The following is a 25,372-nucleotide window of genomic DNA, read 5'->3' on the forward strand; positions in this document are numbered from 1 at the left end:
TAATTTCTGTGCCCTTTTTAATTTTTGTGAAGTTTGCAAACTTCTGCTCTTGTTCATCCACCCCTAGTAACAAAGTAACATTGTGTAGTACTTTTCAAGTCAGTGACTCAAAACCTGGTTGTTTCCTAAAACTTCGTTGGCTGTCGGCTCCGACGCACTATTTATTTCCTTTTCTTATTTTGAGCCATCAGCGCCAGGATGCCTTTTTGGTGATAGTGCACTTTATAAGTTAAATTAATAAATAAATAATAAATTATTCCTGCCTAGATAGGTTATTTTTTTAAATTATGAACATGACTGCTCTTTTTTTCTTTTACAAACTGGCACGGTTCCATTATGTTGCGCTCCAAACAGAGCAAAATATTTTTCAGACGCTATTTAGAAGCGGAATGTGAGTAAAACTATCATACCTACACTGAATATAATGCATTGCTGCATCAGAATTTAGGATACTCAAACCTGAAATTGTGATGTAACAAATGATCTGTGGAATTTACATCTGCAAAGCTCAATAATTCAATGGCAGACCAGAGAGACAGTAATGTATTTAAAAAACACTTTACCCACCTGAGACATTGATGCTGTTCTGCTGGAGTGGGGCCAAACGGCTATTTTGTTGCACACTTTTTTATGTTTCTGTGTTTTCTGGAAACATGTCACATACAACTTGTAAGCAGCAGCTCCCGAAACAAAGTTTAATAAGTTACTCTTCTTCAAAAAGTACAACAATGTAGTAGTGTAAATAGTTTATTTGATCATATGACATGAACAGACCAGAAAAGTAACATGAACTGCTTTTATAAAACACTTCTAATATTGCTAAGAAAAAGGTTTATTACAATATATTCATCAGAGAGAACATGCCGATATTAAAGACTTTCTGTACATTAAAAATAAATTTTTGTTCTACATTGATTCTTAAAATGGTGATTTTCATTGGTGTCTCTCAGTCATACAACCAATAATAAAGTTTACACTACGTTAGGTAGATGTATATTAGAGCCTTCAACAGCTCAGTTGGTAGGACAAAGGACTGTGGTGAAATAAACAATTAGGTAGATGTATATTTCTCTTAAAAGCTGAATGTGCAAGACTTAACACTGGCATGTTCCCTTGTGCATGTACACATTTGTGTTAATGTGGTAAAATTCGGCAGTTTTAAAGTACATTGTTTGTATAGAAGTAAGCAAAGGTCTGAGTATTAAGTTTGATCCAGAAACTGTTCATTGAGTTAAATATAAAAACAAAACTATAAGTTAAAATAACATTCAGATTGTATAGCACAGGCATTGCATTTTAAACAATATTTACAGTATTACCCACGGGTTAAAGTGGGAATTAAAGAGGAGTGTAAAAACCATAAAAAGCGGCACCAATTTTGTAGCAAAATATCTGTACATTTAAAAAGAGATTATCATATAACTACACGTTATCCACAGAAAATAGGACCTCCACCAGTGGTTCACATGAGCACAACATATGGGCAAAGAGATTCAGGGGTTAAATACTATACAATACATTATACAATGAACATATTGGTGCAATGCTATCAAAGAAGGCAAGTTGCAAGCAGAATGTAACTACTGAAAATAGAAATTGAGCTGCTAGAGTTCAATTTTTGACTGGAATAGATTCAGTGCCCTACTGTAGTAGGATAACAAGCCACTGAGAGACTGGAATGACCTACATCTTCATTTAGAATAGGTAGCCATGAAATATATCACAGAGTTCACATCATATACAAATGAACTCACTTTGAAATGTTAAAACTCTTCATACAAACTACATTGTAGTTCATTGTAATTGAGCATTTTTAGACAAAAATAACTGGAGGTCATTTCACCTTATCTGTCAAACACAAGGTGATTTCTTATTTTTATGGTAGAATGCTTGCACAACATTGTTGGAACTTGTCATCTTACGGCTATTTCAAAGCCTTATTAGGATAGGGCATGAGTCAGTATTATTGTGCTAATAGCTGCTCTAATAAGTCAATAGTGGTCCACAGGCAAACTAATACTGAAAACTGAGATGGTAAAAATGTAGTACGAATGAATAAATACAACAATCTTTGTCCGTGCAGACTTCGCATTTACATCCTTTAACTGTCCCTCATACCTCCTCCAACATTACAAATCAGCAATTAAAAATAATCAGCCTCAACGAAGATTGGCCCTTCATTTACATTAAAACATCTGATCACTGAATTACACTCTGTAATGTCCTATTTTAGAATTCATTTGGGGGTTAAGTATTGTTAAAAGGTACAGTGTCATTTCAATTGCTTCCTTCACACATACTCCAAGCCCTTATGTACAGAGCATGAAGTGCAGTTGACTCTCCTTAGCAGACGGTATGATGGTGCATTTGACAACTTGTCAAGTCCTCGGCGTATGAGAATTATATTATTTACAAAATATCCGGAAGCCAATGGTTGGTGGCCTTTAAAGACCAAGCAATAGAATTGCATGTAACAAAAAAGAGAACACATGTATTTTACATTTTGGTTAAAAATACTGAATGTATTGGTGTAAAAACATACCCAGTCAAATCAAGTCCTATTGCTTTGATTTATTTGAGCAGGTATTTCAGTTTTAGGCACTTGTTATCTATAGATGAAAGGTTTTCATGTTTGAGTGAAGAGCCCATCGTGTTTATGTTCCTATGCAATATGTCTGAGGGATCGTGCAATTCAAAGGAAACCATTCACATCCAGGGCTGGAGTTACTGTGTAACACACAATGCAGGTCCCAAGCTGTATCATCAATCGTGGCTAGCCCTCTGCTGCACAAAGGACGCTACCTCACATGGGCATTTCAGCACCATTAAAAAAGCGCAAGTTCTGATCATCAAAGCGCTTTCGGACGCTTCGTCTCACCGCATCGGCTCTTCTGTACGGCTGGCTTCGAAGATCTAAAAGGATAAACAGGAAATAGTAAGTAGCAGAATCAACTGTAGTCTGGCTATAGACAAGAAAAAGTCCTTCTGGCAACCAACCAAAGCAGCTTGTGAATAAAGAACAGACAAAAAGTATTTGAAATCAAAGACTTATCAGATACAAATTATTTAGCACCCTTTAATTTGAGCCCAAAATAAAGGTAATACTGGTGATATCTTGAATATATGGTATTTCTGTAAAATTGTTAAAATATTTAACAGTGAACTGTTACAACCTTTATGTTTTATTGAATCATCTTGAAGCAAAGCGTCTGCTTTGTGTTAAATAGTGTTTTTAGTCTTCAGGATTAGCATTTACAGGTTTTAAAACAATTACTTATCTTCCTAGTGCCCATCTTTAAGCCATCCTGATCACCAATAGTGTGATAAATCTAATTTGGGTGATTTTGCCCTTCAACCCTTTATTGCTAGTCCAATATGATTTTTCATCTGCTCAAAAGTCAGAAGCCACAGCAAATGTTACGAGGCAACTTTGGAAAAGGAACGCAAGAAATCTACATGACTCATTATCACTCACAGAATCTTGGGGAAAAAAATTGCAACCACAAGCGTCAAAAAGCTAGCTTTGACGCTACCACTCTCGTAAAGCAACTGTTTACATGAGCAACACCAGCCACTGACATGAAATCACACTCGTGAAGGCAAACAGCAGGATCTGGCAACTTCCAAGCCCTTAAACGTTCAACATTTATTTTTAACAAACCATCAAACACAAACATGGACCAGCAGTAAAGGTGCATTTACCTATAGATCCCGACATCCTACTAATTTGTAAAGTCAAATCGATACTGTATTATTAATTAGAGGTTTGGCAAAATAGCAGGGCATCTCTTCATAATACCTTTACAAGGTTATGAGTTATTCATACAGGAAATGTGCATTTTAAGCATTTTCCAAGTGATGTATTTCAGATCCTTCACCAGTATTACTTTTAGCTATAGTAGCTGCAACTGATCTGGCATACTGAGAGAGGAGGAAGCTAAGTAAAAAGTGATGCTTGCCAGCTCTGTGTATCCTCCACCACCGGTGTGCTAGAAGAAATCCTTACCCTCGAGTGAACATTTGGAAATTTAGTGATATTATTCTTCTTTAAGGCTAAACAGGAGAAAACACAAAATGATGGTTAAATAAAAAAACGGGATGGAAATGAAGAGAAACGTAACTCAGTGTTTTGCGATCCCGAAAGGCATGTTAGCCAGTAGAGCAAGATGGAGCAGAGGTCAAGACTTTAAGAGAAGGTTAGACAGAAAAGAAAGGACAAGATGGCCACCCTGTTCATCCACTAACAAAGTCGCAAGCTGCTTTGAAGGTTGGCTCCAGAAAGATCATTAATACAGCAATTAAATAGAAAGATTATTCAGCATTTTTTCATGATATAAAATAAAGAAGCATTCCTAAATATGGTTATCAAAGATCAAATAAAAACACTGTTGTCTTTGTAAATTTGTGTTTCTTTACCTAAGGCAACAGTATTGGCATTCTTTTTGGGTTAAAATGGTTTAAGTTGTTATCCAGTTCCAGGGCAATTTTTACCATCTCAAATAATTTTACTGACTGAAAAGTAATCTATTTTTGGCTCCTTCACCAAATAGGTAAAACATAACTCAACATCTTACTACATGATGTGTTGCAGCAAGGTAAATCAGACCATTAATTTTGATCCACGCGTATTAATTACACAGCTAACTATTTTCCCTTACCCAAACATTAGTGAGTAACCCATTTTATCAGACAGAGTGCTTTCCTATAAACTGAATACGCTAACCCCATCCCCTCATAAGTCATTAGATGACCGGTTTTGGGTAGGAAACATGAGATTGTAGCTAAAATGGTATTAAACTCCATTGGTAATACCACATGAGGTGTTTTCTGTGAAATAATCTCAGTTTATACCAGGAGGATTTTGTTCCTTGAAAAAAGCCCCCAATTTTGGAATTACATATGAAAATCAGTGCAGTAGCCTTCGATTCCACATGCTGTGCCCCATTCCATATGCACTTAGAGGGGATTGATTTAAAATACCCTGGTATTACCAATACCACCGGCCGTAAGAATGCCTGGTGCTTTATCACCGATTGCAAGAATTGGAGCTAGGCCACATGTCATGAGGGCCTTTAGAGATTATGCACTGAATCTTTTAATAACTAAGTAAGCATAATCAGTCAATAGGTTTACTAATCTTTTAATGTAAGTATCTATGATGCAATGATTTAACCAATATTTAATTCACTTTGACATGGAACTGGAAACCCAATAAGGTGCAGATGAAACCGAATACGATAACTAAATATGGAGTATCTATTTGAATCTTGCATGCACATGTAGACATGCAATATGCAGTTAAAATCTTGAAAAGTAAGTGGATTTTCAGTCACCCAGACAAGGGGGAAATGAGTGATTACTTGTGCAGGGGAAAAGAAAAGGTAAAGCCCATGTACTGAAAGCCCACCAGGTGGGTGTTTTCACCATGCATTTCATACACATTTCCAAAATGTAAACCTGGATTACTCATGCATGGGCTATCCACAGAAATAGCAATCTATTTTTAGTGCACAGTCAAGGTGGCATAGAATGGCCAAGTGAACTGTCACATATATGCCAACCACTGCATAACTGTTGCCCCTATTCACTTAACAATAATGGTCGACATGTAATAATTTCTCAGCATATATTGTGGTAGTCTGTGACCTCAGCACCTGAAGTTCTATGCCATCTTGTACAAAGATTTACTGTACCCCTAAAATGTAGGAATGGCCAAATGTCTCATGCAGAAGGTTGATAAGGAAAACAAAGTTGAGAGAAAATCACAACATGCAATGAGATGACCAGACCAATGTAATACAACTCCAAGTGGACAGCAGGCATTACTATCCAATCAAATCCATGGGCCCTGTTTGTTATCCACACACAATGGAGAAATATTTCAAAACCTATAGCAACCTTTTAAGAACATCTGGTGTGAAAGTGTAATATTTTAGTAATGGAATTCCTCAGTGAGAACAGGATCGCAGAAAAATCGTGAGCCACGCTTGGCTGTTCGAGCTGTAAAGGGCACTGTCTTCAGCACTGCATGGAAAATAACAGCCAAACAAGACAAACAGAATACAGTAAGAAGCAGAGATCTATAGCATTAGTATACTGTTAGTGCTCAGTAAATGACATCCTGGACTGGCTTTAAACATCTTTAGTGCCTTGCACAACAGAAACCTGTGGCTGATGTTGGAACTATTAATCAATTTGGAAATATGTAAAGTACTTTCTAATCAAATTGCCTTTCTGTTTATGTACTACACAACTGTAGCCAGGTATATCTCATTAATAGTTGTTATGTGGATGGATCCAAATGGGTATTGAATTACAAAACACATTTTATTAACTAAGACACCCGCATTTTTAAACCATCTTTTTTATTTTGTGTGGTAAGTCTAAAACTAAATATACACAAACATAATTGTTTCATTCCAAAGTTATTTGAGGTAATTTAGACTTTGGCTACATAATTAGAATTCTCAACTATAAATGAGTTACATAATGAAGAAAACATTCACAATTCATATTTGTAGAATTCAAAAATTTTTAAATGCGTCTTTTAAGCATCTCAGCCCTGATATTCTGCATATAAGAAATTTACAAAAATATACACACAGTCCAAACCGTTCTGAAATCTTTTGTCACCAGTTATCAATGATTTCTTGAAACTCAAGAAGGTTAAGTGTTACTGAGTGCCTCTCTCCAAACATACCAGAGAGAGGGTTCTGTGCAAAACTGGTCCTTCGGAAATGTTGCCAAGAAATAAAAGTGGAATATTATTACCACACTAGTATAATTATCATTCTTTATGCATTGATTTTAAAAATAATGTGTTAAAGGTGTACACATCGGTGTACAAATTTCTTTCATGATATACAATGAGAACCAAAAGATTAGTTGATTCTGATATGACTATGGGTGTCATGTTCCTAGATGTGCTACTCTACAGGAATACAAACTTCAGTGTCTATATTGATCCACCCATTACATAATTCATTAGAATATATTTAAAGCCACCATGATTGCAACACAAGATTATCTAATGCCAACAAGTGAAAAGCATTAGTCTGTTATATGTTATACATAATTATGCTTAAAATAAAAGTTTCAAGTTATGTCTCATAAGGATTTAACCTTTCTGAATGGGCCCTGGATAAAGTTACTTATTAGTCTACTCTAAATAAAAAAAGATTTCAAATGTTACTGGCAAGTTGATGAGATAATTCAGCAAAGCTTCCAATGAGTGGTGAGCATTACATGCATAATGCAGTGCAGCGTTTACTTTTCCCCTTCAGACTTCTAATATAGCATTCATCACTTAACGTCCTGGTATAGCTGCTAAAACATCAAAGGTGTGATTCATAAAGATTTTTCTGTGAGCAGGTGTTAGTTCGGCATACTCATCACTTTCTCCTAGAAGGAGTAAGTCATGAGTGAAATATGTGTAAAGCATAGCAACATATCTGCTAGTCGGGCCCCATGTGTATTAAAACAAAGAAAGAGTAAAGCATATTCAAGGGGCATACACTCGGTGCATAAAATACCAACTGTCCAAAGGAACATTATTTGTTCTATTGTATAGCACTTTAAACGTGTTGTCCATGTGTTTTGAAGTATTTTGCATGTTCAGACTATAAAATCAATAAACTGCCGTACCATTAAAAGAAAATGTAATTTGAAAAAATATAGTGTGTCGCAAATAAAGCATTTTTGCAGTGCACCCATGCCTGTCCGCTATGTGCATATGAGCAAACCGGCTACACAAAAATGTTGTGTTTGCAATCGAAGGGAATGTAATTTTGGTCAGAGTTCTCCAATGACATAAGTGTCGGGATTAAGGGTGGTAACAATCCCATGTAGATTTGAAGTAGCCAAGTACCAATGGAAAGCACATCAACATATCATGAGGCCCAATTCCAAAAATGTAAACAAAGTTTTTTTTAAATAAAGCTATTCAACTTAGAACTGGTTTTCAAGCCATCATTAAAGTGTGCTATTTCCATGAACGAGATATCATGTTCCAGATAAGAGGGTGCATATATTAGGCTACACCGATGGAGAACCTCTCATTAGAATGTGGCTGAAGTTCATGCACCTGGAGCTAATTACTAGCGGTGGGCGGATGATGTAATTATGTCAAATAAACATCTCCCTAATCATTTACGGAATGGGGAAATGCATTCCATAACAAGAGCGCTCTATGGGTGTCTGTGTAGCCTGTGTATGTAGGGGCACTGCATCTGTGAGCCTGGTGAAAAGGAGTGTGGGGGCTTTAAAAGGTATGTCACCCTGCCCCCACGTCATGTCGCTAAAGGTTCTGCAGAGAGTATTGAAAGGGTTCTGTGCTAGAAGAGCAGACAACTTTTTTTGTGTTGCTCTTTTAAAATATATTATGAGTAATGTTGTGCAAACGGTTTTCAGTGTTGTGCAACTAATGAATATTTGTAGTGCAGTTTTAATGCATTAGTGCCCTTTAATAAAATCATTGAACAGTTCCTATAAAGCCCTTACCCAGAATGTGCTCGTTCGGTACCAGACAACTCAACAAGGCCAGGATGTCTTAGGTGCCATCTTGTTCACTAACACACAGAAGTAAACTTTATTTACCAGTTATGATGTCTTCAATAGCACCATCTTTTCCCTCATAGACATGTCTGCTGTCCTTGACTTGCCGCCTTCGCAACTCTGAGATTAATTCTTGCTGCTGCCTTTTCGTTTTATGAGGAGACTGAAATGGAAAAAAAAAGAGCTAAATTAGGCAGGATAAAATAATCAATAGAACCAGGTATTCTATAGCATGGCCCATCTGTGCAATGCAGGATAGTTAAGTAATTTCTTGAAATATTTGGACAGTTTAAATTGAATGAAGGAAATGTTGACAGTACAATACAACATCAATTCATGTCAATGAAGTGTTAAAGGAATTTGAAATCCCACTTTCTGGTACCACTCCTTTCATATGTGGAACCTGACCAGGCTCAGGACATTTCAGTGGGGTAATCTATTCTAGATGATATACCATAACTAGAAAGAGACCCTCACTGTTGGTCTACATGCATTTTTTCTCTGCTCTTACAAGCATATATGTGTCGCCACTGTTTAGGTCACAGCTCGGTTTCATTACATTTCAACAAGATTTCTCATGGATGCAAGAAATATTTCTCTTCTTAACCTTTACGAAGTACAGATGGTAAGGAGGGATTGCATCAATGTAATTAGCATAGCTATTTTTGTTGCAGTTTTTTTTATATTTCACAAACTTGACCCGAAGATATTGCAGTGCTTTAAATGAGCACCAGTTACCTTACACAAGGACACATTAATGTTTGGTAGACATGGGGAGATTAAGTGATTTGTCCATAATCACAGGATGTTGAACCGACGTAGAGATCCGTACCTGGTTCCGCAGCCCCAAAGTCGGCAACTCTAGCCGTTACTCCACAACCTCTCATGCAACAGAATGTCATCAGTTTTATTTGAATATTGCTGAGGCTAATCTGGGCTCCAGAGGCACCCTAGCCCTAGTGATGATCAAATTATCATTTTCAGTGACTCTTAGGGTACTGTATTTGTGTCTATAAATTTTAGCATTAAGGTTACTATGAATACTGGGTATGGTGCGAGGTCCGGGCATTCGGTCACAGCACCATCTGCGCTGAAATAGCAAGAAAATCTCTATAATCCTCTTAACCTCCGTCTGTTAACAGGGTCACAAATTATACTGAAAATATCTCCATTTATATACTTTGCCTCTGTCTGAGAATCCTATGTTACACGATAGGTTGGTATTTTTCCATGCCTTAGGATCCTGATGTATTTTGTTTGTGGATCTCCTTTCTGTGAAATGTAGTTTTCTCTTTTAGTCATAACTATTCCTACTTTGAGGGCATCGCTCCTTATTAAATCCCCTACAAACTGCAGCTTGCGTGTATGGCATTGGCGATTATTCTCCATGGTCTGACATTTTGGTTAGAGATGTCTAAGATCCATGAATCCATCTATAGCTCTTCTGTTGCTTCACTTCTGGATTCCTCGGAGAGACCGAAGACCTGAATCAAAATCTCCCCTTAGTAGTACGTTTGGCACTACAAAACATACTACCAATTGCAATTCACAAACTATGTGCACAGTTTTACCCCTCCGCATTATCTATACTTATGTTTGCATAGTTCCCCAACCAGACTGTGAGGTCTCCACACACGTGACTATAGGTTTTAGTAGTGAATGTAGGAGGAACACAGGGGAGTGGCTTTAAGAATGGGCAGTCTTCCAACAAAAGGGGATGGAATTAGGGAGGAGACGTATGAGGGGTTTAGGAACGGTCAGGGAGTGGTTTAGAGGGTCAGGAGGGCTATAGGGAGTGACATCACCCACTCACACAAGAGTAATCTAATTTCAGTACTTATGGGTGGAGACATGTAACTTACAAATTTGTAGTCTATCTACATTTGGGTGTTTATGAATATCGAAAGTAGTAAACTTACTCCAAAGTGTAAACATATCAAAACTGTAAGTTACTTTTGTGAATCAGGCCCTGGTCCTTCCAAAGAGGATTGAACAAGAAATGCTTATTGTCTGGAAGGGGGACTGAGGCGAAGTGGATTTAAGAAGAAAAAAAACTTAACAGTAACTTTGAAATGATCTATCTGGACCAGACTTTTGGCAGCTCCTGCCCTCAAAAGCATACCAAGACCCCCAAAATTTGAAAATTGCCTCACTCATAAATATTATGTCAAAGTTACGGGTTCTCCTGTAACATCTGTGTGTGAAGGTAGGCGCCAGACATTTGTGGGGTTTGTTTATGCTGTTGCATGAATGTACATCACATTGAATCTATGAGCCAGAGGATTGCCTATATTATTTGGAGATTGTTTTAAAGTCACTTGTCTTATGGCACTATTGTAAGTCACTATCAGCTAATGCTGCTATTTTTTATTGCTACCTTTCAACTTTTAGACTTCACATCTTGTACAGTATCTACGTACACCCCAGACAGCTGACTGAGAACTCATTAACAGGGCCTAACAATGGTCTAAAATGATATCCATGTCAAGGTGGCAGACATTTTTTTAACTCTGAGTGGAAGTCTCTTCCACGCTGTAGTTTCAGTTTTATTAATAGATGTGACATTGACTGCCCTGTTAAAGTGGCTACTCATTTAGTTTTGTCATTGGTACCTTGACTGGGAGGGCTATGTTGTTCCACAGGGTGCACTTTTACAAAGCCATGATGATATAGCACATCAAAGTATAGGACACCGAGTAAGTGCAGGAATAATAGAAGTTAGCAAGTCTGCAATTTCCAAAGAGTGCTGTGTGTGCTTTTAGTTAGGTGGCATACAATATGACCTGTGAGATGTGCTACATTGTGAAGCCAGTGTGTAATAAACAGAGAAAAGGAGAGTGTTAATGACAGGAATACCTAGCGTTAAACAAATCCTCAGCTTGATTTCTTATTATTTTCATAAGCGACACAAAGGCGCCTAGCACAGAAACAATCAGTTCATATGTAATAGTAGCAGCACCAGATGGCAAGATGGACAGGTTTCTACTGGCCACTCTTGTCTCTAAATGTGCGTCCATTCTTAGCACATTCTCTTCTGTGCCCACACTTGTATTTAATATCATGGGGTTACAAACCTTTTGGTCCTGCTGCTCCATCAAAGCTTCTTGTTCTAGAAGTTTTTCCATAAGTGCTAGCTCTTGCTTTTTCCTTAAGTCATTCTCCTCTTCTGCTTGCTGCGGGTGAATTAAAAAAAATGACATTGATTTTAAAATATTGTTAGCTGGATAAAGTAGATTTAGACAGTAACATGTGGTACTCTTAGTAGGTACTAATAAGATATAAAAGATAAGAGACTTGAAGAAGAGCTGTTGTAAACAGATTGACTTTGTCAGATGATTTCTTGCCTACACCTGGCTGAAAACCGTGTCAAATGGACCAATGAACAATGCACAATTAGATGACTAGGAGTGATGTCACTATCGTCGAACCTCATCCTTTTAAGTGATCACTCTCTTGCACTCCGATCACTTCCTCTTTAATCAACGAAGGACATCCTCACAGGAAGTTTAGGGAACATTGGATGGCTAGTTTGAGGCAAGTAAAATGTAACTATTACAAAAGTGCCTCTTTTCACTTATCTTAGGCAGTTTGTTCAAGAGTGAAAATATAAAGTTGCTTCTAAACACCCAATTAATGTTTCAGTAACAAAAATCATCAAACAAAGGGAACATTGCTTTAGGTGGAGTGTGGGGTGGTGAACATTGATCCCAACTGAACTATGCTCATGATGTATTCTTTCCAATCACAAACTGGGGATGTGCAACATACACGCTTATTGGTTTGCGAATGGGATACAATCTGCGATGAGACTTATGTACTGATATGTTACATCCCAAATTGTAGATTTACAGAGGGTCATGGGTGTAGGGTTTTGTAAAATGACCTGCCTAGTAAATATTAGACAGTTTGCAATTTTACCAGCCCCTGTGACTGGCTACAAAGGCAGGGATGGAGGCCTGCAAGGGACAGCAGAACTCCATCCTAGCATTTGCTTTCCCAAATGGGAGACATTTGTTTTTGTTTTCAAAGGAGTGTGTGCCCATATTGGAAAAGGGGGGAGGGGCTAAGTGAGACTATTGACAGTGCCGCTCCACACAGACATCGTAACGTATAAATAAGAAGGCCATGTTAAGGATAGGCAAGGCCTCAGACCACATGCCAAGTCTAATGTAACGGGACAAAATCCTCTGAATACTTGCAGTAAAAACAACGCAGATACGTTGAATGGCAGAAGTGAAAAGCTTAATGAAAAAACGGTTACAACAGAATCAGATAAGTCAACTTCCTCAACGATCGAATGTGAGAACGAGCTAACGCCCACTCAGGAGTTAATACATCTGGAAAGATTGGAGGATTCTGGGAGAAACTGCAATGAGGCATCACTGGAAGAACCATCCCTGGGAGTTATCTTTCAGTTGATCCAGATGAACATAAAAGAGACTCCACCACATTATACAGTGGTGAAGGCTGATAATTTGAGGACATAATCTATAGTTGAAATCACTGGTAACAACATTCACACTCTAACAGAGCGAATGACTGAGCTTGAAAACGCATAGTCGAAATGGAGATGTGACTGTTCGTGGACATAAGCACCAAGTTCAGGGAGTTCAATGGAATGTTGAAGAACAGTGAGAGATGGAATAATCTCGGCATACTGGACATTCTGGAGGGGTCGGATGGGAGTGAACCCTAGCAGTACATCATTGATTTGTTGGGACTTTGGGATTTTGATTGTCAAATTCAATGTGCCCATTGGATCCCTCTTCATATGAACAATTAATCCAATTCATCTTTAGACACCAGATCTAGACCTATTTTGATCAATATTGTAAAGATTCTGCTTCATCAAGCAATCTTGATGAAGTACACCAATCTCTGTGATCACTATGTCATTTTTCATTCACTCTGATTTCTGTCATCTGTCCGAGGATATTAGTAGCATAAGATCAAAGCAACCAGGGCACAGGTTTATTTATAGAAGCCCGCCAGATTGAAGATTTAGGGGCATGGAAAATACTTGCCTTTGCCCTTGCAAGGGGAAAACTGTCGATATTTTGAGATAGTGAAAGCAGAAAGATGGCACTTAAAAGAAAATATGTGGGAGTGGCACCAGTGATATTGATGAACTAATATCTATAACTGGGAAATTGGGACAATAATCCAAGGATAATGTTTATTGCTAGGGCTGACTTACTGGCGGGGCGGACAAACTGCTATCTTGTTCATCTGATAACATAATTAGGATTATGTTTGGGGATGGGATAGTGATACAAGTCATGGCTAGTGGGCTGGGCTGGATTCCACTCTAAATCCAAAGGTTTATAGCAAAAAAGGGAGAGAAGGGCAAAAGCAATGAGCAAATCAGAAGATACATGATATTTTTTAAGTTAATGTGTTGAAATGTGCATAGTTTAAATACCCCTATAAAATGCCAGATGGTCAAGGTAGAGGTCATGATATACAAACTGCATGTTCCTCGTCATGTGGATATAGAAACTGTACATATAAAGAAAGAGCTGTTTTCCGACAGATAGATTATAGTTTAGTTGTAAAAACAACCCAACAAGTATCTATTCGCAGAGTGGCCATATTATGTTAGAGTCCTGCCCATGAGAAAGTGATCTGAATGGCCACTTACCAATTCGGGAGAAGAGTCATTGCCAATCAGAGATGGATTATGCATTAAACAGCAGATGTGCTGTGTACGGCACTAATTTGGAAGACTCCAGCTGTTTTATACACTTGGTTTAGACTTCACAGCCTGGTCGGGAGAGATGGCTGTTGTAGAGGATTTCAATAGTGTGACAAACTACAAGACAATTCAATTCAATTCAGTTAATTTATATAGCGCGCTACATACCCATAGGGTCTCAAGGCGCTTGGAGAAGGGTGGGGAATTACTTGTCGAATATCCAGGTTTTAAGTTGCTTTCTGAATGTTAGGTGGTTCTGAGTGAGGCGAAGGTGAATGGGAAGTGAGTTCCAGGTTTTTGCCGCCAGGTAGGAGAAGGATCTTCCTCCCATGGTGGTTTTGTTGATGCGAGGTACAGCAGCAAGGGCTTGGTGGGAGGAGCGTAGCAGGCGGGATGGGGTGTAGAAGGAAAGTCGTGTGTTGAGGCATTCGGGTCCAAGTTCGTAAAGTGCTTTGTGTGCGTGGGTGAGGAGGCGGAAAGTTATCCTCTTATTGACGGGGAGCCAGTGGAGGTTTTTCAGGTGCCCAGAAATGTGGTCTTTACGCGGGATGTCTAGTATGAGTCTGGCTGATGCGTTCTGGATGCGTTGGAGTTTTTTTCTGAAGTTTTGCGGTGGTACCGGCATATAAGGTGTTTCCGTAGTCCAGGCGGCTTGTCACCAGTGCGTGGGTGACCGTTTTTCTAGTTTCGGTGGGGATCCAGCGAAATGTTTTTTTGAGCATGCGAAGAATGTTGAAGCAGGATGATGAAACGGTGTTGACTTGTCTGGTCATCGAGAGTGAGGAGTCCAGAATGACGCCCAGGTTCCGTGCGTGGTCTGTCGCGATGGGTGCTTTTCCAAGGGACTCTGGCCACCACGAGTCGTCCCAGGCGGAGGGGGAGGTGCCTAAGGTAAGGACTTCTGTTTTGTCGGAATTCAGTTTCAGACGGCTCTGCTTCATCCACTCGGCTACTTCTCTCATTCCTTTATGTAGGTTGGTTTTGGCGGTGTTAGGGTCTTTGGTGAGTGAGAGGATCAGTTGAGTGTCATCAGCGTAGGAGATGATGTTGAAGTTATGTTGGCGGGCGATGGCCGCGAGGGGGCTCATGTATACGTTGAAGAGGGTAGGACTGAGTGAGGATCCCTGTGGCACGCCGCAAATGACTTCAGTGTCCTCAGATTTGAATGGTGGGAGGCGGACTCTCTGGGTTCTTCCGGAAAGGAACGAGGTGATCCATTCCAGTGCTTTTCCTTGGATTCCGATGTTTCTGAGGCGTTGTAGCAGGGTGCTATGACAGACTGTGTCGAAGGCTGCGGAGAGGTCGAGGAGGATGAGGGCGACTGTGTCTCCATTGTCCAGAAGAGTTCGTATGTCGTCTGTTGCTGCGATGAGTGCGGTCTCAGTGCTGTGTTTGGCTCGGAAGCCGGACTGAGAGGAGTCGAGGGATTTGTTGTTTCGAGGAAGGCGGCGAGCTGGTTGTTGACAGCTTTCTCGATGACCTTGGCCGGGAATGGAAGGAGCGAGATGGGGCGGTAGTTTTTGAGTTCGGTGGGGTCAGCTGTGTTTTTTTTTAGAAGGGCGCTGAGTTCGGCGTGTTTCCAGCTGTCCGGGAAGGTGGCGGAGTTGAGGGAGCAGTTGATGACATCTCGGAGGTGTGGTGCAATGATGGAGTCTGCTTTGTTGAAGATGTGGTGAGGGCATGGGTCTGTGGGGGATCCTGAGTGGATGGAGTTCATCAGGCGGATGGTGTCCTCAGTGGAGATTGTGTTCCAGTCATTAAGGATGCTCAGGGGGGGTGACGGTACGGCAGAAGGTTGGGTGGGTTGGTCTCCGGGTTGGTTGTTGAAGCTGTTGTGGATGTCTGCGATTTTGTCGTGAAAGAACTAAGCTAGGGAGTCGCAAAGGGCTTGAGAGGGGGTGATGTCGTTGGAGTTGGCATTGGGGTTGGTAAACTCTTTGACGATGTTGAATAATTCTTTGCTGTTGTGGGCGTTGTTGTCAAGTCGGTCTTTGAAAGCGGCTTTCTTGGCAGTCCGGATCAGTTGGTGGTGTATGCGGATGGCGTTTTTGAAGGCGTCCTTGGTGCTGGTGTTTGGGTCTTTTTTCCAGGCCTTCTCAAGGGAGCGACAGAGTTTCTTGGATTTCTTAAGATCATCGTTGAACCAGGGGGCGTTTTTGCTGCCTATTTTGATTTGACGTTTTTTCAGGGGAGCTAGGTTGTCGGCGCTGTTGGTTAGCCATTGAGTGAGGTTAATGGCTGCTTGGTTGGGGTTCGAAGAATGGGCAGGGGGGTTTTGAAGAAGCGATGAGGAGATCTGGTCGAAGGTGATTTTGTTCCAGTTTCTTCGCAGAGTAGGTTGAGGATGGTTGTGGGTTGAGGTCTTTTTGTAGATAAAGTGAACGCAACTGTGGTCCGTCCAATGGAGAGCTGTGGTGCGACTGAAGGAGATATGTTTGCTGGAGGTGAAGATAGGGTCGAGTGTGTGGCCTGCGTGGTGAGTGGGGGAGTTGACAAGTTGTTTGAGGCCGAGGTTGGCGAGATTGTCCAGAAGGGCGATGGTGTTGCTGTCGTTGCTTTTTTCCAGGTGAAAATTGAGGTCTCCCAATAGAATGTAGTCCTCGGAGGGGAGGGCGTGTGGGGTGATAAAGTCAGTGATGTCTTCACTGAATTGTGCACGGGGTCCTGGTGGCCTGTAGAGGAGGGTGCCTCTGAGTGTGGTCTTGGGGTCGGTGTGGATCTGGAAGTGAAGGTGCTCGGCACTAGCGAGGTTGACGTCTGAGCTGGTTGAGATGCGGATGGAGTTCTTATGGACGATGGCGATGCCTCCTCCTCTTTGCTTGGCGCGGTCTTTCCGGATGATCTTGTAGTCTTCCGGGATGGCAATGGTGATGTCTGGGGCTGAGGAGGCGTTCATCCATGTTTCTGTTAGGAAGGCGATGTCCGGAGAAATGGTGTCTAGTAGGTTCCAGAGGTCGATGGCGTGTCTGTGGACTGAGCGGGTGTTGAGCAGGATGCATTTAAGGTGGTTGGTGTCAGGTCTCTGTTTGGTGTTAGTGGGTGGGGAGTTGGTCTTGGTGCCGTCATACTTGCAGGAGTTGCATGTGAAGGGTCCATGGGTGTGTCCAGGAGCGGCTTGGGCGCAGTTGGGGAGTCGGCCGGGGTTAAGGGCTAAGAGGGTGGAGGCGGCGTAGGTAATGCGGGTAGGGTGGGTAGTACGGGGGCCAGGGGGTCTGGCGCTGGGCGCGGTCTTGGCGCGGACGGGCGTAGACGGGCTTACCTTTGGCGCACCTTCGGCGCGGCCGCAGCGCGTGGACGCTGCGCGATGGGACATCTGACTTAAAAGGGTAGTGTAGGGGGGCGGAGCATGGGAGGGTCAGGTGGGAGGCGGTCGCGGGGAGGCGGGCCAGGGGAAAGCACAACAACAAAATGGTGGGAGGGATTGAAAACGAAACTTAGCACAAAGCCCAAAATGAATAAATGCACCAAACAGTGAGAGCGCTATTCAGTCAACACTGCTGCAATTCCACAGTATAATTCCCAATGCAATGCTATTTAATGAAAGCGCTACCCAATCTCAATGCTGCACAAAGCGCTATGAATTTTACAGCAATAACACGCACAAGTTTTAGCAGCAGCAGAGCTACGATACCAATCACGAGTGCTCCAATGAAGTGAATTCAGCTGTGAGCACTGTAGCAGTGATAGCGAGCTGGAGCCAGGGAGCGTGGGGGAGCGACCGTTCGGGACGAGGTCCAGGCGAGAAGACAGACTCCACAAATAAGCAGAAGACCTACTCCCCTTGATATCTAAAGCCCATTTTGAAATACAGAATTTGATGAGGATGTTTGGTCTCCTTGAGGTCTGGTGAATTCAGAAAAAAATACCATCCAGGCTATTATTACTCCGCTGTTCATAAAGACCACACTAGAATAGATAAAGCACTACCATCACAGAAAATACCCCTTTTATTATTATCAAAATGTGCCCTAAAGTGAAGGTAGACCATTTGTTTAACTATTAAGGATAAGTCGTAGAATGATAGACCCAGGAGATGGATGTTTGAACGCTCTTTACTCTTGGATCCAGAGTATAAAATGGGTATGTCAAACTCCTTACAGGAGTTTTTCCCTACAAATATGGAAACTGCTCCTATACGTATATTTTAGGAACTCAAATCATTTGTTAGGGTGATCACAAGTTTATAGCCAATCTAAATAAGTCAGAGGGAGGAAGAAGCATATGTAGATTGACAAAAATTAGAAACCGAACATGCCAGATTCATTTCAAACCCAGATCTACTTTTACGCAAGTAGCTCAATGTACGAGTAAAACTGGTTGGTCGCTTTGTGAAAAGGCTGCAATAGCCTACAAAGCTAGAAAGGGGATGAAATGCTAATATGATGAACCTATTGGTAAAGTCTTGGCCTACAAAATCAAAGAAAAGCAGAATAAACTATGATATCTTGCACCAGGGATAATGAGGGACATGCAATTTTTCAACCTAAGACATAATCAATTCCTGGTCTTCTACCAATAATTATATAGTGTAGACTAAGCATGATCTCCACATGCAATACAGTCATATCTAAAACTAGTTAATATACACCCGCTAAATAAATCACAGATTAATTTGCTAGATGACAAAATTTCATTGGCAGACGTCAGATTACCTACAACATCTTTACCACATGGGAACTGGGATACTATTCTCCTTGAATTCCATAAGACATTTCTAGACTACAGACTTCTAGACTTGGTAGCTCCTATTCTCCTACAAATAATTTCTTGGATTGATCAAGGATTTGGTATACCAACTACATGACACTATACCATCACTGCAATATACCTAAAAAACAAAAAGGAAACCTACTGATGAGAGAGGACACAGACTGTTAATCAATACTGATGCCAAAATATATGCTAAAAACTTAGCTACCAGTCTTGCTTTTATTAGTGAAACTCTTGCCAGTCCACAGATACAAAGCTTTAAACTTGGGCAGTACTACTATTCATACAAAAATGGCAATTTCATTGTTCAATACCACCAATACTTTATATAAGTAAGCTCTTAGACGCCGAAAGGGCATTCAATACATTTCCAGTGCAGTTTTTATGGGCTATCATGAGAATGACTGGATTTGGAGAGACATTTCTAAATAGGGTTATGGTACTTTATAAAAACCCTGGTGCAAGAGTACCTCTTTCTGGAGAGATCGCTGATGTTTTTTCAATCAACAGAGGTGCATGTCACATCTAACCTATGTCTCCACTGCTGGTCACAATTTATTTAGAACCCTACATAGATCAAACAATGCTGAATATATATATATAGTTCCCCTTGAGCTTAATGTGGTAGAAGTTAAGATCACTGCCTTTGCCAACAACATGGCAGAATACTTTGTAGCGGCTACTAGTGCGATTTCCCAGACTGAAGTAGAGGCATTTCATTTTGGAGTAGTTTTAGGGCATACATTGTACACACACATATTCTGAATTATAAGCCCGTAAAAATGGATGAGCATCTAACTGATGTTGCTGTATATCTAGAAATTAAGGAATCTAGCACATGGATGTCACTGTCTTTTGCCCTCCAAAGGTAGACTGGCCATTTACAGGTTAGTCAGGTAGTCCTTCCCTAATGATCAGGTGCCATTGTCCAGCGCTGCATATACCACCTGCAGATACATTGCAAATACTTCTCTGATATCCTGCTGGAAGCGCACCTCCCTGCCCTGTGCATCACGCCCCTCCACAGGTGTCCTCTGGGATTCACTACATAGAAGCATAGCTAACACCTTGCCCGCCCTATCCCTCTGCATACAGACGCAGTCTATAGTTGGTGTGCACACATTTTTCCAACCGATCCCAAGTCTCCAGTAGCTCGCTTTTGAATTCCTTACATTTCCCCACCTTCTGTAGCTCTGCAGCCACAGTCCTCCAGTGCACCATCCTCGTTTCCTGCACATGCAGCATACGCCGGAGTTGCATTTTTATCCCATACAGCGTCTTCATGCACTCCCCCTACAGGACCACTTTCATAGCATCCCACTCTGTGGCCCTTGCATATGTGCTCGCATGTTTTCGTCAAAATAATGATCTAATACCACAGAGATGACCACAAAGACTGGGTCCGCAAAGGCCTCCACACTCAACCATCAAAGAGGCACCCTGGGGGCCCTTCAACCCGTTTTTTATGAAACCAATAAAGGAGAATGATCTGACAAGTAGCGTGCCAAGTATATAAATAGTAACTACGTCCTGGACTAAGCTACCAGACATCAGGCACTAATGGAGACAACTATATGTCCCAGTCGCTGAGGTAAAACCAGAATAGGAGTGGCTTTGCTGGTTATGCATCCTGTACGGCAAGTCCCCTCATGCCTTCCTGGAATGCCCCGGTCATAGCTGGTTTTGTATCCACCCTGGGAGGCAACGATCCAGCATAACATCCAGAGCGCTGTCAGTTGCTGCCCTCATCATATTGCCATAAAACTCAGCCACATCCACTTTAGGGGCATAGACATTTATCAGGAAGAGAGCCTTGACATGGAGTAGTTTCTTTCCTGTAACTCCAGTTCTGTAGTAGGGGTATCTCTGTTATAGTCATAATCTAGTGAATAGTCCCGCCCATGTGCGTGGACCCCGGAGCAATCAAAAATAATCTCTTACAGTGTCGAAAAATGCAGAACTGCACAGACACTTAAGAGAGAATTTAAAGACAGATAATGCAGCCTAAAAAGGCTACACTGTCCAGAAATTCCACCACAAAAATCCACAAAACAGCAAAGCCTGTACAGATTTCCCTTGCTTTAACAGCAAAATCCCTCAGGAATGATAGAGAGGAGAGACCTGGACAGACAAGCCCCATAGGCTGCCATTATGTGGCTCAGAACAGGATACTGTGCCTTTAAGAGAACTTTCCAGAACTTCACAGTATCCCAGAATGCCCTGCAGGTTCCAGTTACTTTCAGTTCTTTTTGAAGGCGTAATACGCCAGACCTGTAGCATTCCGTACATGAATATCTCTCTCCACCGGGGAGGAGGGCGGGCGCTTATGACTATAACAGAGATACCCCTACTACAGAACTGGAGTTACAGGACAGAAACTACTCCTTCTGTAGAAGGGGATCTCTGTGTATAGTCATAATCTAGTGAATAGAATGGCAAGCCCATCCCCACACCAAGCGGCGGTGGAGCAACGAGAAATAACACCACTATTGTGCGAACAGATTTCGCAGCGAAGCCTGCCCAACCTGAGCGTCTGCCCTGGCATCAGAGTCCAGGCAGTAATGCTTAGCAAAGGTATGGACCGACTTCCAAGTGGCCGCCTTGCAGATTTCAGCAATTGGCACGTTACGAAGCAAAGCCGTTGTGGCGGCTTTGCCCCTGGTGGAATGAGCCTTAGGTTTTCCCCCTAAGGTCTTCTTAGCTTGTTGGTAACACAATTGTATGCAGGACACAATCCATCTCGAGATGGACTGTTTAGAGGTAGCAAGACCCGTCCTGACCGATCCATAATTGATGAACAATTGGTCTGACCTACGAATATCTTTGGTTTTATCCAGATAAAATTTCAGCACCCTCCTAACATCCAGGGAATGTAAGGACCTTTCCGCTGGAGATGAAGGATTCTGAAAGAACGTAGGTAAAGTTATAGTCTGGTTGATATGAAAATCAGAAATAACCTTGGGAAGAAATTTAGGGTGAGTACGCATAACAACCTTAGCAGCATGAAATACAGTATAAGGTTCGTGGCAACACAACGCCTGAATTTCACTCACCCTGCAGGCCGATGTAATGGCCACGAGGAACGCCGCCTTCCAGGACAGGTGCTGCAACGAAGCCTTATGAATAGGTTCAAAAGGCTCCTTCATCAACCTGGACAGCACCACATTCAAGTCCCATGAAGGCGAAGGAAGCCTGACAGGAGGGAATACTTTCTTCAAGCCTTCTAGAAAATCTTTGATCACAGGGATCTGGAAGAAGGAAGTCTGTGAAGGGCATTTCCTGTAGGCAGTCAAAGCAGCCAGATGAACCTTAATGGAATGAACATTATGGCCAGCCTGCGCCAGATGTAGCAGATATGGAAGGATGACATCCTCCTTGCATGTCGTAGGGTCATAGTTCTTAGACTTGCACCAGATGCAAAACCTCTTCCACTTGTAAGCATAAGAAGTCCTAGTGGAAGGCCGCTTAGCCTCCTTCAGTATGTCCATACAATCCTCTGGGAGATTCAGATGGCCATATTGCACTATTTCAGGAGCCATGCCGCCAAACTCAACGACGAGAGGTTGGGGTGCACCATACGCCCCCCGAACTTCGTAAGAAGGTCCGGCCTGCACGGCAGCTTCATGTGAGGCAGGAGAGACCGGTGAAGCAGGTCCGTGAACCACCACTGTCTGGGCCATTCCGGGGCAATCGGAATCATCCTCGCCCTGGATTGGGACAGCTTGATGAGAACCGTCGGGATCAGGGGAATGGGTGGAAAAGCGTACAGAAAGCTGTTCGACCAGTTGATCCATAACGCGTTCCCCAGCGTCCCTGGCTGGTAGCACCTGGAGGCGAAGTTTCGGCATTTGCTGTTTTCAGCGGTGGCGAACAGATCTACGTCTGGAGTTCCCCACCTTGCGAAGACTTCTCCTAGTACTTCGTCGTTTATGACCCATTCGTGGTTTTCCTGGATCAGTCTGCTCAGCTCGTCTGCCTGAACATTCTGCACACCTGGCAGATGAGAGGCCGTTATCGACAGTCCTCGGGCCAGAAGCCAGTGCCAGATCGCCTGCGCCTCCTGCGACAGAGTGCGGGATCTCGAGCCCCCCTGCTTGTTGAGGTAATACATCGTAGTCGTATTGTCCGTCTGTACAAGCAGAGAGTTGGTCCGGAAGGACGGGTGTAAAGCCTTCAGCGCTAAGTGAACAGCCCTGAGTTCCAGGAAATTGATGTGGTACGTGGACTCCGTCGGGGACCACGTCCCTTGAATCTGTAAGTCTCCGGAGTGCGCTCCCATCCCTGGAGAGAAGCATCCGTCACGATAGTCTGTGTGGGAATGTCCTTGTGGAAGGGAACCCCTCTGAGGAGATTCTCCGCTGAACACCACCACTTCAGAGACTGAAGAGCATGCAGAGACAGTCGTATTCTGTCGTCCCAAGAACCTCTCCTCTGGTCCCACTGATCTTCTAAACACTCCTGCAGCGGTCTCATGTGCAGCCACGCATGTGGCATCAGGAAGATACAAGAGGCCATCGATCCCAGTAGAGAAGACACCGTCCTTACTGTCGTAGATGGAGTGGACATGAGAGCCTGAGCCCTCCGAAGGAGGGATAATCGTCGCTCCTCCGAAGGAGACACGCTTGCTGACAGCGTATTGATGGAGGCTCCCAAGTACTGAATGCACTGGACCGGAGTCGGAACAGACTTGGACATGTTGATGTGCAACCCCAGCTTGTTCAACAGAACGCACGTCTTTTGGAAGTGTGCCTGAGCTTCCGAGAAGGAGGAGGCCTTGATCAACCAATCGTCCATGTACGGGTAGACAAACACCTTGTTCTTCCTCAGGTGTGCCGCTACCACTGCCATGCACTTCGAGAACGTCCTGGGCGCAGACTTCAGCCCGAACTGAAGTACCGTGTACTGATAGTGATTGGTGCCGACTTGAAATCGCAGGAACTTCCTGTGTTTGTGTGCATGGGCACATGGAAGTATGCATCCTGTAGGTCTATGGCACATAGCCAGTCTCCCCGTTGCAACTGAGGATAAATCTGATGCAAAGACAGCATGCAAAACTTTTCTCTGCGAATCCACTTGTTTGCCTGTCGCAAGTCTAAAATGGGCCTGAACTTGTTCTTGTCCTTCTTGCGGACCAGAAAGAACCGGGAGTACAGACCTCTTCCCCTTTGAGACAGAGGTACATCTTCTATCGCCCTTTTCCTTAACAGGATATCGGCCTCCACCTGGAGCTCGCGCAGCTGATACTGCGAGCTGACCGGAGGAATCGATGGAGGAGGGCTGATGAACCGAAGACTGTATCCATTGCAAACAATATTCAGCACCCACTTGTCCTGAGTAATTTTTCTCCACTCTGCCAGAAAAAATTGAACGCTTCCCCCCACCGGAGCGGGTAACGGATGAAGGGGAAGTAACCACTCAGGGGCGAGACCCGGCCGGGCCTTTGGTCGCGGTAGAGGACTGCTGTCCACCTCTACCCCTCTGACGTTTTTGGAAGGGTCTTCGGAACTACTGCTGTTGTTGCTGCTGCTGTTGTCCAGAAGACGGTCCTCTTCCCTTCCCCTGCGAGCCGAACCACCGTTGGAACTGGCGGTAAGGCTTCTTGTCCTTGGGTTTCTCCAGACCCACAGCCGTCAGGGTTTCAGCCTCGGCCTTCATCCGGGCCATTTCGTCGTTGGCATGTTTTCCGAAGAGTGCTGCACCGGAAAACGGCAGATTGGCCACCCGCTGTTGCGCCTCAGGCTTGAGTGACGTAAGCCTGAGCCAAGCATGGCGGCGCTGGTTGACCCCGTGACAGTAACCATGTGCTGCCAACAGCGCTATGTCCGCAGCGGCACTGATGGCCTGGTTGGAAACCAGCATCCCTTCCGAGACAATCTCCAGGAAGTCCTCCCTCCTGTCGCGTGGCACAAGGCCCGCAAACTGTTCCAGGGAGTCCCATAGCGCACGGTTGTACCTCCCTAGCAAAGCCGAATCGCTGGAGGCTTTCATTTTTTATTTTTTATTTTTAGAAAGACGTTTATTTATTATTCAAGATGGCAGTACATATAGCTTAGCCTATAACCCTGCGGGCCGGCTGCAACATTGCAATGTGATTAGGGGAGAAGGGGGTGCAGATAGAAATGCATCGTGCCGTCCGTTGTACCCTCAGTGAAGGAGGCTTTAAGTACAGTTTACATATCACATGTGCTCACTGTGCAGTTATGTATGCAAATGACGTCTCATTTTTAATTTTTTCTTATAAGTAAACTGTTTAACTCCGCAAACAAAAACAGATCAGTTCTCATTGGTATGTCCCAATTTGTAGCTGCTCTAGCGCGTGTTTTGCCAGCATCCATGACACTAAAACCCACTAAAACTGAGCGTCAGTCCCTATTAGGGCGGCAGTGAAGCAGGGGTCTGCAGTGCATGCGCTCA

At 42.7% G+C, this 25,372-nt stretch overlaps 1 protein-coding gene across 9 annotated transcripts in view; it reads right to left on the reverse strand.

The window, feature by feature from the left end:
• Positions 1–731: 731 nt before the first annotated feature.
• The window catches only part of FMNL2 (formin like 2), a 569,063-nt gene continuing 544,422 nt past the window's right edge, over positions 732–25,372 (reverse strand). For 2 of the 9 annotated variants that reach the window (XM_078681739.1, XM_078681734.1), the window contains 4 exons: positions 11,628–11,726; positions 8,596–8,716; positions 3,960–4,053; positions 732–2,913 (listed from right to left, as the gene is read on the reverse strand). In XM_078681739.1, the coding sequence (XP_078537865.1) occupies position 2,913; positions 3,960–4,053; positions 8,596–8,716; positions 11,628–11,726 (315 nt within the window). In that variant the 3' untranslated portion in view covers positions 732–2,912. Of the gene's footprint in view, positions 2,914–3,959; positions 4,054–5,898; positions 6,025–8,595; positions 8,717–11,627; positions 11,727–25,372 lie in introns of all 9 variants that reach the window. The other 7 variants (XM_078681740.1, XM_078681738.1, XR_013608767.1 and 4 more) reach the window with 6 other exon arrangements.

The sequence above is a fragment of the Lissotriton helveticus genome, chromosome 3_1 (genome assembly GCF_964261635.1).
Source record: "Lissotriton helveticus chromosome 3_1, aLisHel1.1, whole genome shotgun sequence".
Classification (NCBI taxonomy): domain Eukaryota; kingdom Metazoa; phylum Chordata; class Amphibia; order Caudata; family Salamandridae; genus Lissotriton; species Lissotriton helveticus.